This window comes from Gracilinanus agilis, chromosome 3 (genome assembly GCF_016433145.1).
Source record: "Gracilinanus agilis isolate LMUSP501 chromosome 3, AgileGrace, whole genome shotgun sequence".
NCBI classification, from domain to species: Eukaryota; Metazoa; Chordata; class Mammalia; order Didelphimorphia; family Didelphidae; genus Gracilinanus; species Gracilinanus agilis.
Genome location: NC_058132.1, coordinates 81,562,068 through 81,576,678, shown reverse-complemented (window position 1 = coordinate 81,576,678; position 14,611 = coordinate 81,562,068). Strand labels below are relative to the sequence as shown.

Sequence of the window (14,611 nt, the reverse complement as noted above, 5' to 3'; positions counted from 1 at the left end):
TCCGCGCTCGCCGCAGTCCCGAGCGACGGTGCTTCCTTCTCTCTGGGGAATGTGTGTGCGGGCCAAGAGCGCGAGATGCGGCGGCGGCGGGAGGGAGGCTTCGTTGGGGAGAAGGCGCCCCTAAATGCCAGGTTCTGCGGCCCGGATCTCGTAGGACTCGGGGAGCCGCTACGGGGCTCGGTCCATTAGGGTAGGACGGTACGCATGGCGGGCTGCATGTACCGAATGGGCTGTGGAGGAAAGGGAGAAATGCCTTCGAGAAGATCGTCATCGCCCAGGAAGAGATATAAACGAGGGGGCTGCCTCGAGGGGGTGTCTGTGGGTCTAGTGGCTCGGCAGGCCAAATTTAGCGAGAAGGAAGGAAGGAAGTTCCGCTGGGCCCCGAGCTCCCCGGCCCGGCGTGGCTCCCGCACTTGTCTGCCCGCCCTCATTTCTCCCCACTGGAAGGCTGGGGGAGGTTCTTCCTCTCTTCGATCTGGCTCCCAAGCAGGATGGGAGTGGGGGTGGGGGGGAAGGCAGGCCACGGAGGGGCTGAGGCTCTCCTCCGGTACGTGCCTGCGTGTGCGTCCTTTCTGTGGCTAGGAGCGGGGGTCTGCGAGCCCTCTTCCAGCCGTGCTCCATCTTGGCTGCGATTACTGCCGCCCCCGCCTGGCTGAGGCTCCTGGAAAACCCAGCCAGCAGCAGGGAGGGGCCTCGGCTACTCGTCAGCAGGAAGTGCTTGGTGGGGTAGAGCCCCCCCCCCCCCCCCCGCTTTGATGCGTTCCCCCTGGTCCGACACGACTCCTGGCTCCGCGGTGGCAGGGAAGGCGACAGTCATCCTAGGAGAGCGACGTCTTCTGCCCGAAGAGCTCTAACAGGCAGGCAGCCGCCCGGGCTCGCGGAGGCCACGGGCGCCCCCTGACGTCCGGGCCTGCGCGTCACGGTTTGAGGCGGCCAAGGCCCGAGGAGCGGCAAGAAGTGACACACAGGCTCGGGTGGTTCTACATTAGGAAATTTTATTGCAGACATGCAGGAATAGTTCTGATATAGTACAAAAATAGGTCTTTATACAAATTTTTTTTTGTGACTTTTAAATGTTTGTTTCTTTACAATAGGACTTCTTCCCTTCAGCATGTCATTCCCCTGCAGCTGAAACAAGCAGCTCCGATCCAATCTCGGCTCCTGGGCCCTGGGCCCCCGGCTGGCCCTACCCCGCGGGGCTGCCCCCAGGGGCCTTTTCTCCCTCCTCTGCTTTCACATAAACCAGTAATTGTCTGTGGATTAACCATGGCCAGGAATATTCAATAGGATACAACTCTGCAGAGTCCCCAGAATATTGCTTTGAAAAGGAGGAAAAAAACCAAACCCAATCACCAAGAAACAAAAACTTTCCCAGGAAGGGCGCCCAGGGAGATGCCCCGGGGCGCAGGCTGAGGTGAGGCGGCTCCTGGGCCCCACTCATGCTACGAGGCCGGCGCCCCATACGCCCCACCCCAAGACGGCCCCAGCCACCGCTTCTAGGCTGGGAATTCTACTCCTTCGAGAGCTTTTTTCATTAAAAATAAATAAAATAAGACTCCTCCCTCCCGCCCGTGTGTGTGCCCCGGGCTGGCAGCCCTACGGGCCCAGGGTAAGTGCTTGACACATCACTGAGATGTTGGTGTGGGCTGGGAGGGCTCCCACGGGTGAAGAAAACACAGGACATGGAACAGACACAGAGCTCTCCCCTAAACAACCAAGTCACCGGGGCCAGCTGCCCCTCCCCAGGCCATGAAGCCCAGCCCCGGTAACTTGCTGGCAAGAGTTGGCCCCATTTTTTCCAGATGGGGAAACTGAGGCACAAAGGTTTGGTAACTTGCCCAAGGTCACTCACAGTGAGTCAGCATGGGGGGAACCAGGGTCAGGGGAAGAGAAACACGGGCAGCCTCAGCTTTTCCTTCTTTCTGCACTGCCTTTGGGGGCCACTCGGAGGAGCTCTCTGATGACCACTGTAGAAACGGGACTCTGAAGCAAGAGCCCGTCTTCTCTCTTGGGGGGAGGGGGACCCAGGAAAAGAGGGGGGGCAGGAACACCCCCCAAGCTTAGGCTGGGGATAGCAGAGCCCAAGCTGAGGGCTGGCCCGAACAGGAGCCTGAAGGCGTCTCCTTAACTGTGCCAAAGCTGGGGCTCCCGGGGGATGAGGGGGAGCGCTCGGGCCTTCTCCCCAGTAAGGCTGAGGAGGGTCACGAGAGAGGAGGCTTTGGGGTAAGAACAGTATATCTGGCAAGACAGGCATCCAGTTCACAACTAGGCTCAAAAATGAAAAAGGACATAGGCTGTTCTCGAGGGGCCTCCTCTGCCCTGCCAGGCCCCAGACTAGCTACATGGAGAAACATACAGCAGAGACACGAGCCCCCCCTCGTCTGGCCAACATCTCCGAGTGGCTGTTCTGAGGAATGTCTTTCACATTGTAAGTCATATATTAGATCTCTGTGTACCACAATGAGTGAGATGGGAAATCAGAAGTAATGCAAGTGTGAGGAGCCTCAGAGAAGCTACGGAAAAGGAGCAAACGGAGTGAGGGGCAAAGAGCTTTTTTTAAAAAAGAAAATCCTCTCTTTGGGAGTACCAAAGGGTGAGGCAGTGGGGTCGGTGAGGGGCGCTGCTGGCTCCCCTGGAGCGGCCCCAGGCTAAGCCAGAGAGAAGGTGGAGAAAAACTAGCTCCTTTTGATAAAAATATTCATCTTTTGGAACCAGGTTTAAGATGAGGCAAAGGTTTCTTGAAGTTTGTGGAAGTCGGGGTGAGAAGAGCTCTGGGAGGCTGGGGCAGGGCAGGGACTCGGGAAGGAGGCAGAGACAGGCTTTAGGAAACAGTGAAGTCGCTCCAACTCCCAGCGCTCAGCTTATTCAGACCCCCTGGAGCAGCCGCCCGGAGCCTGTGGCCCTGCCAGGAGAAGGGGGCCTGGGGCTCTCTCCAGGGGCACTCGATCCAGAGACAGCATGGTTGGTTAAAAAGACAGAGGTAGATTAAAAAGTCATGATTAAAAGCAGATTAGTTGTCTAGGCTTTTCGGATTAAAAAACAAACAGCTGATCCATCATTCAAGACACCAGCAGCACGTGTGCTCTGGAGAAAGTGGCCTCCCTGGGAGCTCGGGCCGGGGGGAGCTATTGCTGTTGCTGGAGGGTGGGCAGTGCCACTATTTCCGGAGGTAGCGCTGCGCCAGGATGGCGGCATCCAGGGGATTCATGGGCTGGGCATCCCGGCCCAGCCGCCGCACGGGGGGCACGCTCCCAAACTGCCGCTTCTGCAGGAAGTTTCTGGCCTCGTGCAGGGTGCTCTTCTCCTCAGCCAGGAGAAGCTGCTGCCGCATGTAGTTCTCAAACTCATACTGGGAACACTCCTCCGTCACCTTGGCCTGCATTGGGGGCGATAAGACCCCAAGTTACCGACAGCTGTGGCTCTGGCTTGGCTTCTGGGTCTCTAGAGGAAGGGGAATCTGGGGAGGGACAAGAGCATGGCTCTGCTCCCCTTCTCTTGCCAACAATGCCAGAGCACCACAGCCAGTCTTTTGAGCCCCCGAGGCTTTGGCCAGGCCTTCCACAGAGACTGAGGTCCACACAGCCTTGTATGGGAACTGGTGTGGGGTCCTCCCAGGGAAAGGCTTCTCTCCCTCTGGTATTAGCTGATGGGATGGCTGATGAGCCTCTCTGTGGGAGAGGAGATGCCCCGCCGCCCACACCACAGCCGCACAGCTTGGCTCAGAGCGGAGGGAGGGGAAGATGGGCCGGATCTAGCTTCCCTGATTTCGGCTACAGAGCGGGAGTGGGGACTTGCATTCTCCCAGCAGGGACACGGAACGCTCTCGTCTCCAAATTTCATAAGGTACGTGTCCTTGCCCAACCGCCAAGGCTAGGCCTGACCTGTCCTGAACTAGCATATCTTAAAGGCTATTCTGTGTATCTCAAGAGATACCTAAACCAAACCCAATGGAATGGAAGCAGAGCATTTTCCAGGAAGAGAGAACAAGGGAGAGGAAAGGACTAAATGAATCATTCAGAGGATGAAGAGCAGGAAGGGTGAGTGAAAGCCCAGTGAGTCAGAGAGAAAGCTTTCGAAAGCACAGGAAGGGGAGGGGGAGGACAAAACAAAGGCAGCCAGGAATAAGGAAGGTAAAATGGAAAGGAAGGGATAAGGATGATAGACCCAGAATCACCCAACTTTAAGGGCAAGGTACTGTCTCTGCTCACTGTGGGGCTCCCTCTTAATGCAAAGGGCAGAAAGGGTGAGTGGCACAAGCTGCCTAGCCCCTGCCGCCCTGGGGTTCAGCCTAGGAGCATCACCCCTCAGCATGAAACTACAGGGCACAGAAATATTGGGTCAGGGGTCCTTGGAAAACCAAACAGATTTAAAGAAAGAGGAAAATTTGGCCAAGAGAGGATAACTGCTTTGCTGTGGCCACGGGGATTAGTTAGTGACACCCAAATGTCTTCCTAACTACAATCCTGTGCTCTTCTAAGTCTAGTAGGAACTCGGGGGTCTGGCCTCAAGGTTATGGACGACAAAGGAAGTCAAGTGTCCAGTCATGTCCCCCGGTCTCTAGGACTCCAGGCTCGGTTTCAATTGTCTCCTGAAGGGCAGAATGCCTGAAAAACTCCCAGGAAAAAGTGGGCCCCACACCCCCAATTCGGCTCCCCTGCTAAGCCAGAATGTCTGGGCCCTCACCTCTTGGGAGCTGTCAGAGCTGTTCACTTGGTCATCAATATCTGGAACCACTTGCAAAGGACCACTGAGTGAAGACATGGACTGCCTACAGGGGAAGAGGACATCGCATCAAGTGTCAGGAGATGCTTCTCCCTCTTCTCTGCTCCCCACCCCCCACCCCAGCTCTGCACTCTTCTGGGCTGTAACCCACCCCCAATGCCCTGCAGGAGGCGGAGATGATGAGATTCCCCCTCCTCTTCTCCCAAAGTGAACAGGGTGGAAACTGTCTGCTTAGTAGAGAAATTCCCCAATGGGATGGGGGGAGCGGGGAGGCCAGCATCTATTTCATGACATCGTAGGAGCTCAAAGCTGGAGCAGAGCTTCAGAGGCCATCCGACTCTGTCTGCACCATGAGTCTTCTTCCAGGGATAGGACATCACTACACAAGCCTATTCTACTGACCAGCTGATTGAAAACTCTTTTATTGAACTAAAATCACCCTCTGTCCTCTTTCTTCCAAAATGTTCCTCCTTTTTCAAAATATGAATTGAATCTTCCTTCCAAATAATGATCCTTCAATGATGAAAGGGTGTCGTGCCTCCATGACCACCCCCCAGCCTCCTGTGAGCCCTCACATTTCAGAATGGTTTCCTGGTCCTTTCCTCGGTGCACCAGGAACCCTTTCCCAATGTGGGACTAGATGGGGTTTGTATCATGGAGGATGCCTTGGCTCAGACTCATGGACCAGGGAGTTTTTGCAGCTCTCAATTATTCAGATTTTGTACCATGGAAGAATGTTTTTCCTCCTGAGACGAGAGGGTATTTCACATCACCAGGCCTCCTAGGGCCTCATTTACATCTGAATTCACAAGGCAACCCCTACCCCAACCCCAGCCTGAGGGCCCAGGACTCCCTGTTCTGTTCTCTACTCACCAAGAGGCGATGATGACACTCAGAGACTCCAGCACCTCTGGAGCGGCCAGGCGCTGCTGGGGGTCAAGGACGAGCAGCTTCCGGATGAGACACACGGTGTTCTCAGAAACACGGCCATCCCTGACCAGAGAAAGAGAGCAAGGAGAGGCTGTGTGAGCCCAGGAGCACAAGGAGGAGGCACCGTGTGGACAGGAGGGCAGGTGGGGGCTCGTCTCAGACTCCTCCTGTGAGCTGCTGCTCTGGAGGCTCCTGACCTGGCCTTGGCTCCAGGCCAAGACAACACTTGCTCTTGCTGCCCCCTGGCAATTCTCCCCCCTTCACCACAGCCACCTGGGCAGGGACCCTGGGACCAGGGGGCAGGCAGGACTCACTCTGGGATCGTGTACTCGGCAGCTTTGATTTTTCGGAAGAGCTCCTGTGGGATGCTGTCGTAGAAGGGGAACTGCCCGTACAACATGGTGAAGAGCACGACTCCCAGGGCCCACATGTCGCTAGGCTTCCCTCGGTAAGGGCGACCTGCAGAAGAGACATGAGAGGAATCCTTTTTGTTTATCAGTTCTCAGGTCCAAGGAGCTAGTGGAGAGACCCGAACCTCCCTCATGGACTCTGCTTTCCTGTGGCCATGCCTCTACCTTGTTCTACCTGCCTAGAAAGCTCAATTCCACTTGGTACTCTCCTAGCCATCCTTCAAGGATCTGTTCAAGTGCTTCCTCCTTCAGGAAGCCTTCTTTGATGTGTCCTTCCTTCCATGCTCACAAGGCACAATGCATCGTGAAATGGTGCCAAGAACAGAAAGATAAATAAGATATAGCCCCCCCCCCACATTTCTAGGCAATGTAACAAGGTACAGACACCATCTTCATCATCATCTGTGCAAGAAGGGCTACAAGGAGCTGAACAGCACAGGAAGCACTGACTAATCAGGGAAGGAAGATCACCTGCCCTGAGGCCAGAGAAGGCTCCATGGAGATGGCACTAGACTTGAGCAGGCTGGGAAAGAACAGGGAAGGACACACTGTAATCATCAAACTAAAGCTGCTATTGCAGGGGTCGGCAACGTATGGCTCTTGAGCCATATCTGGTTCTTTCTGCAGGAGCCATAAAGTCAATTTTTTTCAGGCGCTGTTACAGGAGTGCACACTGTGAGCACTGTACGGCTCTCACGAAATTACATTTTAAAAAATGTGGCATTTATGGCTCTCACGGCTAAAAAGGTTGCCAACCCCTGTGCTATCGATTGGGTTCAACTGTAATAGGTGAATAATAGCTGGTGTATTGATAACCAAACTATTATTAATTAGCTGTTATATTGATCTTCCTGTTGGTATTGAATACAGGTAAGCGGTTTTAAAATTTATAGCTGTCAGTTGTTAAACTATTTACTGGCAATGGATGGACTTCAGGAAGCAGTTTGATCCAACCCTACTTTATTACTGGTTGAAGTAGAAAAAGGAAGGAGGAGGATAAAAACTAGGAGTTAAGAATAAGGTATGAAATCTGTTAATCCCTAATATTAAAATTGTCTATATAACACAATCCACCAAAACTGGCTCCTCACGGAGCTTCTTCTTTGTCTACTAAGGTACTTCACTTAACTATTACTCAACTATCTTAAAATATGAAATTCTATCTTACTACCTTATACTAGACAACAAATCTTAATAATTTATAATGAATTCTAAAGTAATTTATAAAATCTTCTTTTAGAGAAACTGAATCAGCTTCTCTCTCTCCTCAGCCAGAGAAGACAAGACTTCTAACAGTTTCTTCTGGTCTCAGCTCCACTCCAATTGTCTGTCTTAGTTGACACAAGCAGCTCTCCAGCGCCACCTCAGGTTATGAGGCGAAAAGCTTTCAGTAAACACACCGTTTCAGTATGCATCTCAGCTGTCAAACAGTATCTAAAGTCACTAAAATCTTCTCTCAGAGAAAAGACCCAGCTACCTGCTCTCTCCTTCTGGTTTTCCAAGAGGAATTCCAAGAGACAGACCCAGAAACGCCAAACTGCCTCTCTTTTATCCTACATCTCTTAGAGTGACCTCTGCAAGTTCTGTGGTCTCCCTTAAAGGGGACAGCATAAAACTAGAAATCCCTTTCTCTGATCTAAAACACAGCTCCTAATGAAACGAAATAAATTCTAATCATAACAACATCCAGGGAAGGCCCCAGTCCCTTCTTAGAAGGAGCAGAGAACACCCAGGGGGAGGCAGAAAGACGGGCTGAAACCACATCACGTACATGCCTGTTATCCTTTGAGCCACGGACAACCACCGATGGGCTTGAAGAAGGCCAGGTCCCACGTGAGTCTTGCCTCTTCTGGACTATATGATGTTAAAGTTTCTCAAATTTGCTTAAAGTTTCTCAAATTAAAGTCAGGGGATCATGAGATATTACAAAATGAATCAAGGTCAGGTAGGCACCATAGTGGGTAGAGCACCAGGCCTGGAGTCCTGAGGACTTAGGTTCAAATCTAACTTTAGACACTTCCTAGCTGGGGGGACTCTGGGCAAGTCACTTAACCCCAAATGCCTAGTCTTTGCCACTCTTCTGTCTTAGAATTAATAATTAATACTTAGAAGATAAAGGGTTTTTTTTTTTAAAAAAGCATGACCACAAAACCATTTAGAGAAGGAAGAATCCCGATTTGATAGAAATGAAGGAAAATTCATATTCCCTTATGCTGAACAGAAATCTGTCTCCTGGTAACTTCTCTCCATTGTTCCTAGTTGTGGCCTCTGGGCCAACACAAAGCAAGTGTAATCCTTCTTATAAGAACTTTGTAGACTCTGAGAGACAGTGAGCCCTCCTAAACTCTCCTGCCAAGGCTTTTCTCTCCCCAAATAGCCTATAAGTTTTTGAGGGACAGGTGCCCTGTGTTTATTCATCTACCTCCCCAGAAGAGGCGACCAAGTCTATGCTCAGGAAACGTTTTCAGCCGGCCTAGGAAAGCCTCCAGTTATTACTGAGTCCAGAGTCTATCAATAGTAGCTAAACTCTTCTCTGGTCCGCCACATAGTCAAGGATGTCCTAGAGATAAGGACTTGGATGGCATCAAACACCTGAGTCCTCAGGCAGACTGGAGTCTCAGAGCCTAACATTTTGCTGATATGATCACTGTTCAGACTTCCCTAGAAGGGGGCTTGTTGACTAGAGATACCAGTATAATTTATATGAATATTAAAATATATATATATATACATACATACATATATATCATTAAACCTTTGCTGCTTGAGGAAGGTTCCACATAGATTTGCTTGCTCAGTGCACATTCTGCCCAGTGTTCATAATGACCACTTCCTTTTGGGCCTCAGGCCAGGAGAATGTTTGCAAAATAGATCTTTAAGAATGAAAACAAAGGATTCTGAAGCCAGTTTCAAGGCAGCCAGCTCAATGGGCAGGTGATAGGCCTTGACCCTAGATGCCAGTTGCTCTAAGAGAGACTTCATTGATTTGATCCTTCCAGACTGGCTGAGAAGAGTCCCTGGTCTCCTCCTAAAATGGGAAGAATGGAAGGGAGAAAAGAGAGAGGAGGCCGCCTCTAGGACTCAGGTCCAGCTGAGATTCTGCAGGTGGCAGTCATCGATACTGAGGCTCAGGTGGCTAGGGAGGAGGCAGGTCCTGCAGCAGCCTGGTCCTCCTGGGCCCTGTTGCCAGCCTGTGTCTGGGCCTCTTGCCTAGAGCAGGTGGCCACCCCATTTGGTACATGGCATCACTCTTCAGAGCTAAGCTTGCTCCTCAGCTGCTGGAGTCCTCCAAGGCTGCCCCCTCTTCTCCCAATTCTCTAGCCTTTCTCATCTATTCCATGGAAGAGCAGCTGGTGCCGCCCAGGAAGGCTCCAACATGGAGCCCCAGTGCTGGCCCACCGAGGGAATAAAAGGAACTGTCTCCTCTGACTCAGCCTGTGAGTCACCAGGGCAGGCCTCACTATTTGAACAAATTATTCCTAGTTCTAAAAAGCTAAAAAGAGGTGCTCTGCTCCTTTATCTATCTTCCATTTCTTCCCTCCCTCAGCAGGCTGTGGGTATCTCCCACAAATCCTTGTTGCTAATAGAATCTTTTAGCCAAGCAGACAGCTCTTTCCTGAGAAAACCAAAAGCCATCAGCCACGGCTTCCTCTCCCAGGCCTAGAGATAAAGAAGTTCCTCTTCAGTTTGGATTGTCAGGAACGGAGTGTTTCCTCTCTGCCTAAGCAATGATGGGCTCTCCGGCTCCTGTCCTCTCGCCTTGGGGGCTGGGGACTTTGTATCCGAAGCAGGGTCAGAGATATAGGCCTAGGCTGCCTAGTGACCCTCTCTCCTGTGATTCTGGAAGGAAATGGAAAACTACTCCAGTATCTTCAAGAAAATCTCAGGGACATTATGACCCATAGGATTGAGGTCAAAAAGTGTCCAGCGGGCCAAGACTGAATGTCTGAGTAACAACCACTGCAGGGGCTCTGCCTTGACGCATGCACTGGCACACAATGCCCACCTTCACCCAATGAATGTAGCCTCTCATGAGCTTCTACAGGTACTTTGGGTGCATCTTTAAGTGAAGACTCAGGTGGGCAAATTCAGCAAGATGCTAGGGAGAAGATACTACTTATTACTCTTAATACTGTATCCGAGATCACTCCCATCAACTAAATTTCCCCCTTCCTCTTAAACAAATATCTCCACTTTTCCTAAGAAGTAGAGAGTAAGGAGTTGAGGGAGAAGGTTGGAGATGACAGCAGGGAGACAGAAACAGCTTCTGTTACCCCAAAATGAGGCCACCTGTTCACACTCTGGGTGCCAATCAGCCCTTGGCACTACACAGGCGATACACACACATGCATTTCACGAGTATCAGCATTCCTGACAGGTGCCAGCTGCTCCTTGCAATGGCCCCACCACCACACCTCTCCCAAATTGTCCTTTAGAAATACTAAAAAAACAAAAGCCTCCAATATCTGAGCTTGGGGTTAAAAATGAACTCTATTATTACTCCAATACTGACAAGGCCGGACACAGGTACTTTTCTTTGCCATGGGGCCTGAGCAGGAGAAGCAAGGTGAAGTGGGAGCTATGGCTGCTTTCATGGCTATAGTCCCAGAAGTCTATCTCTAAAACTCTGGCCCATTTGGCAGAGACTAGTCACTTCCAGACAAGTACTAATGAACTTGGCAAATGCTGCCACCATCTCCCTCAGATGCCAGGAGGGCCAATGCTACTGAAACGTCAGGTTTTGCAGAGGGGCTGTGGGGGCTAAGGAATTCTTTAGTTAGTATATGTGCCAGGAGGTAGGAAACAATAGGTATGAAAATCAGTATCTTTCCTATTTAGAGATCTTTCTGAGGAAACTCTTGCTGAATATAGCTATTTCTCTGGTTGGGGTACTCAGAGATAGTTGCTCTGACTCCCTGGATAGGTTCTCTCCTGCTCTGTCTCTGGGGCTAAAGGAACTCAACATGTCTCGGGGACCAAAGAGAGGAAATTTCCAAATTGTACTTGCATGAGACCCAGGCTTACGTAGTACATTATAGGTGAGTTGAAGAGTCCAAACCCTAAAAAACCAACCAAACAAAAACTCCAGTTGCCTGACAAGATAAGAAAGAGTAGAGAAATCCAATCCTTTCTTGGAGCTGGTAAAGTAGAGGAATGGACCATGATGTTCCTGGGGAAAGCCTCCAAGGCTGAGCACTGTACATATCTTCCAAATCAATCTTTAAAAAGTGTCTCAACTCTAAGCGATCACCCTAGTGCAAATAGCAATAATATGGAAATAGGTCTTGATCAATGACACATGTAAAGTCCAGTGGAATTGTGCGTTGACTACAGGAGGGGAGTGGAAGGAGGGGAGGGAAAGAACATAAATCATGTAACCATGGGAAAATTTTCTTAATCAATAAAAAAATAAAATAATAAAACATCTCAAAACGACAGGAATCAAAAACTAACAGCAAGATGGGAGTGAGGAGGCCCTCCCACTGAATAGAACTTGAAAGATAAGGAAACTGAGGTTAAGTGCCAGACCCAGTACTCTATCCACTGGCTAATAAAGGGACTAATTGGATGTGATTGCTGAAGGATTGATAGTGATACCTGAAAACAGACATTTATTATGTACCTACTATATGTTAATGACTGTGCTAAACCCTTATAAATATTATTTTATTTCATCTTCACAACAACTCTGAGAGGTAGATGTTATGATTATCTCCATTTACTACAGTCAAACAGTGACTTGCCTGAGGAAACACAGCTTAACATAGTTGTGTAAGCCTGGATTTGAATTCAGATCTTCCTAACTCCAGGACCAGCACTTCATCCACCAACCTACCGAGCTGACTTCAAGAAGTACAGCATGAAAAATAAGCAAACAAATAAATAAAGAAGCACAGCATGTCAGATGAAAGGCAAATGCCTCTATTTTCAAAAAAGGGGAAGAGAATTAGAGCCTCACACCACAACCCAGTGAACTTGATTTCTGGCAAATAAGCTGAATCATTAAAAAAAAAAAAAAAGGTTATTTCAGATTAACCCTATTTTCCTTTCCTTTTGTGAAAGCATTACCAGACAGGCAAATCAGGGGACTGCTACATAACTCACAAATTTTAGTACAATAGAGAAACTTAAGCAGCTCTTGGAGAAAAGATAATGAGAGTATAGGTTGGATAATAGTATAATCAGAGGGACTGGAATTGTTTGTATGTTTGGTATTAGTCATTAGTGTTCCCATGTCAACTTGGAAGGAATGATCCAGTGGAATGATCATGGGCTGTTTATTCCTGGCACCAAAGAGGGAGGCATAGCATATTCTTTATCAAATCTGCAAATGACTCAAAGCTAGGAGGGAGAGGTAACACTGGCCACAGAAGGCAAAAAGAGCACGAGGGGCTAGAACACTGGGCTATCTATTTTTTCATTCATCTGTAACTGATGTTTACATTTTCTTTGTTGAAAGTAGATTCTGGGGAGAACATAATAGACTCCTTTTTATTCTACATTTGATGTTACTATTTTCTTTCTCTTTCTTCCTGATGCCACGTTGACAAGTACTACAAGTCTTTCAATAATCAATTGAAAAAAATGTTCCAAGACATTCTTGATTAGCAAAATGCAAATTAAAACAATTCAGAGGAACCAACTCACACCTATAAGACTGGCCAATATGACAGGAAAGGAAAATAATAAATGTTGGGGGAAATTTGGGAAAACTGGGACACTAATGCATTGTTGGTAGAGGTATAAGCTGATCCAACCATTCTGGAGGGCAATTTGGAACTATGCCCAAAAGGCTATAAAACTATGTTTATCAGTGATGGTGAGCTGGTGGCACACATGCCAAAAAGGGCACATAGAACCCTTTCTGTGGGAATGCCTTGCCAGAGTTTGCTACTAGAAAGCCAGAGGGACTCAGGGTGGAGCTGCTTCCCTCCTTCCTCTCCATTCGCCTGAGGACATTCCTCATTCTCCCCTCCCCCCAGCAGCCCAATGGGAGGGCTTCCTCCCTCCCCTGTCTGCTGTCTGGGGTAAGGGATGGGGGAGCAGAAGGAGGGCACTTGGTCTGGGGACAGGGCCCAGCACTCCATCTCTAAGAGGTTTGCCATCACATAGTAACATCAAATGTAGAATAAATCCTTTGATCCTACAATACAGCTACAAGGTTTGTATCCTGAAGAGATCATAAAAAAAGGGAAAGGATCCACTTGTACAAAAATATTTATAGCTGCTCTTTTTATGGTGGCAAAGAATTGGAAATTGAGGGAATGTCCATCAATTGGGGAATGGCTGAACAAATATGATGGTTGTGGAATACTACTGTGTTATAAGAAATGATGAACAGGACAATTTCAGAAAGAGCTGGGAAGATTTGCAGGAACTGATGCAGAGTGAACTAAGCAAAATCGGGAGAACATTATACATAGTAACAGCAATACTGTATGATGATCAATTGTGATAGACTTGGCTACTCTCAGCAATGCAGTGATCTGGGACAACCCTGAAGGACTTATGATCAACCTCCAGAGAAAACTGTGGAATTAGATGCAGATCAAAACATAACTGTTTTTTCACTTTAGTTAATTTGTGTTTTTATTTTGAGGTTTTGAGTATTCTCTTACAACAATGACTAATATGGAGGTATGTTTTGCATGATAACACATATATAACCCAGATCAAATTGCTTACTATGGGGTAGGGGAGGAGTGGGAAGGAGACAATTTAGATCTTATAATTTCGGAAAATATATATTGACAATTGTATGTGTAATTACATGTAACTAGGATAATGAGATTTTTTTTTAAACCCTTACCTTCTGTCTTGGAATTGATACTGAGTATTGGTTCAGAGGCAAAAGAGAGGTAAGGGCTAGGCGATGGGGGTTAAGTGACTTGCTCAGGGTCACACAGCTAGGCAGTGTCTGAGGCCACATTTGAACCTAGGACCTCTGTCTCTAGGCCTGGCTCTCAATCCACTAAGTTACCCAGCTGCCCCCGTAAGATCTTTTTTAAAATGGAGAAGAAAAAAAAAAAAAGAAAAGAAAAAAATCTAATCTGCCATAGTCACAGTATTTCAAACTAGAAGGGGCAGTTTCCCTAGGTTTTTGGACAAGAGTCACATACCACTGAGCACATCTGGGCTGATATATGCAGGGCTTCCTCTCTGATCCTTCAGCAAATCATCCTCACTCACAAGGTGCTTTCCAAGACAGAAGTTGGTGATGGTTATCCTGTGGGTTCTGGGAAGAAAAGAGAAAGAGGCACTTATTTAGCAAATAGATGGTATCTTTTTCCAAACCTTTTGCTTGCGTCCAGGCGTCTTTTTAAAATAGCAAGACTGTGTAATGGACCTCTGTACCAGCAGCAATACAATGACCCAGGACAATTCTGAGGGATTTATGGTAAAGATGCTGCCCACATTCAGAGGAGGGACTGCAGGAGAGGAAACATATAAGAAAAACAACTGCTTGAACGCATGGGTTGGGGTGGACATGATTGGGGATGTAGACTCGAAACTACCACACCAATGCAACTACCAACAATTTGGAAATT

At 48.6% G+C, this 14,611-nt stretch overlaps 1 protein-coding gene across 1 annotated transcript in view; it reads right to left on the bottom strand.

Moving 5' to 3' along the window:
* Positions 1 to 978: 978 nt before the first annotated feature.
* Positions 979 to 14,611, bottom strand: part of STK40 (serine/threonine kinase 40) — a 34,514-nt gene continuing 20,881 nt past the window's right edge. Inside the window, exons 6-10 of the mRNA XM_044668050.1 lie at positions 14,183 to 14,298; positions 5,967 to 6,111; positions 5,596 to 5,715; positions 4,684 to 4,768; positions 979 to 3,376 (exon numbers count right to left, since the gene is read on the bottom strand). Coding sequence (XP_044523985.1) covers positions 3,158 to 3,376; positions 4,684 to 4,768; positions 5,596 to 5,715; positions 5,967 to 6,111; positions 14,183 to 14,298 — 685 coding nt within the window. The 3' untranslated portion in view covers positions 979 to 3,157. The remainder of the gene's footprint in view (positions 3,377 to 4,683; positions 4,769 to 5,595; positions 5,716 to 5,966; positions 6,112 to 14,182; positions 14,299 to 14,611) is intronic.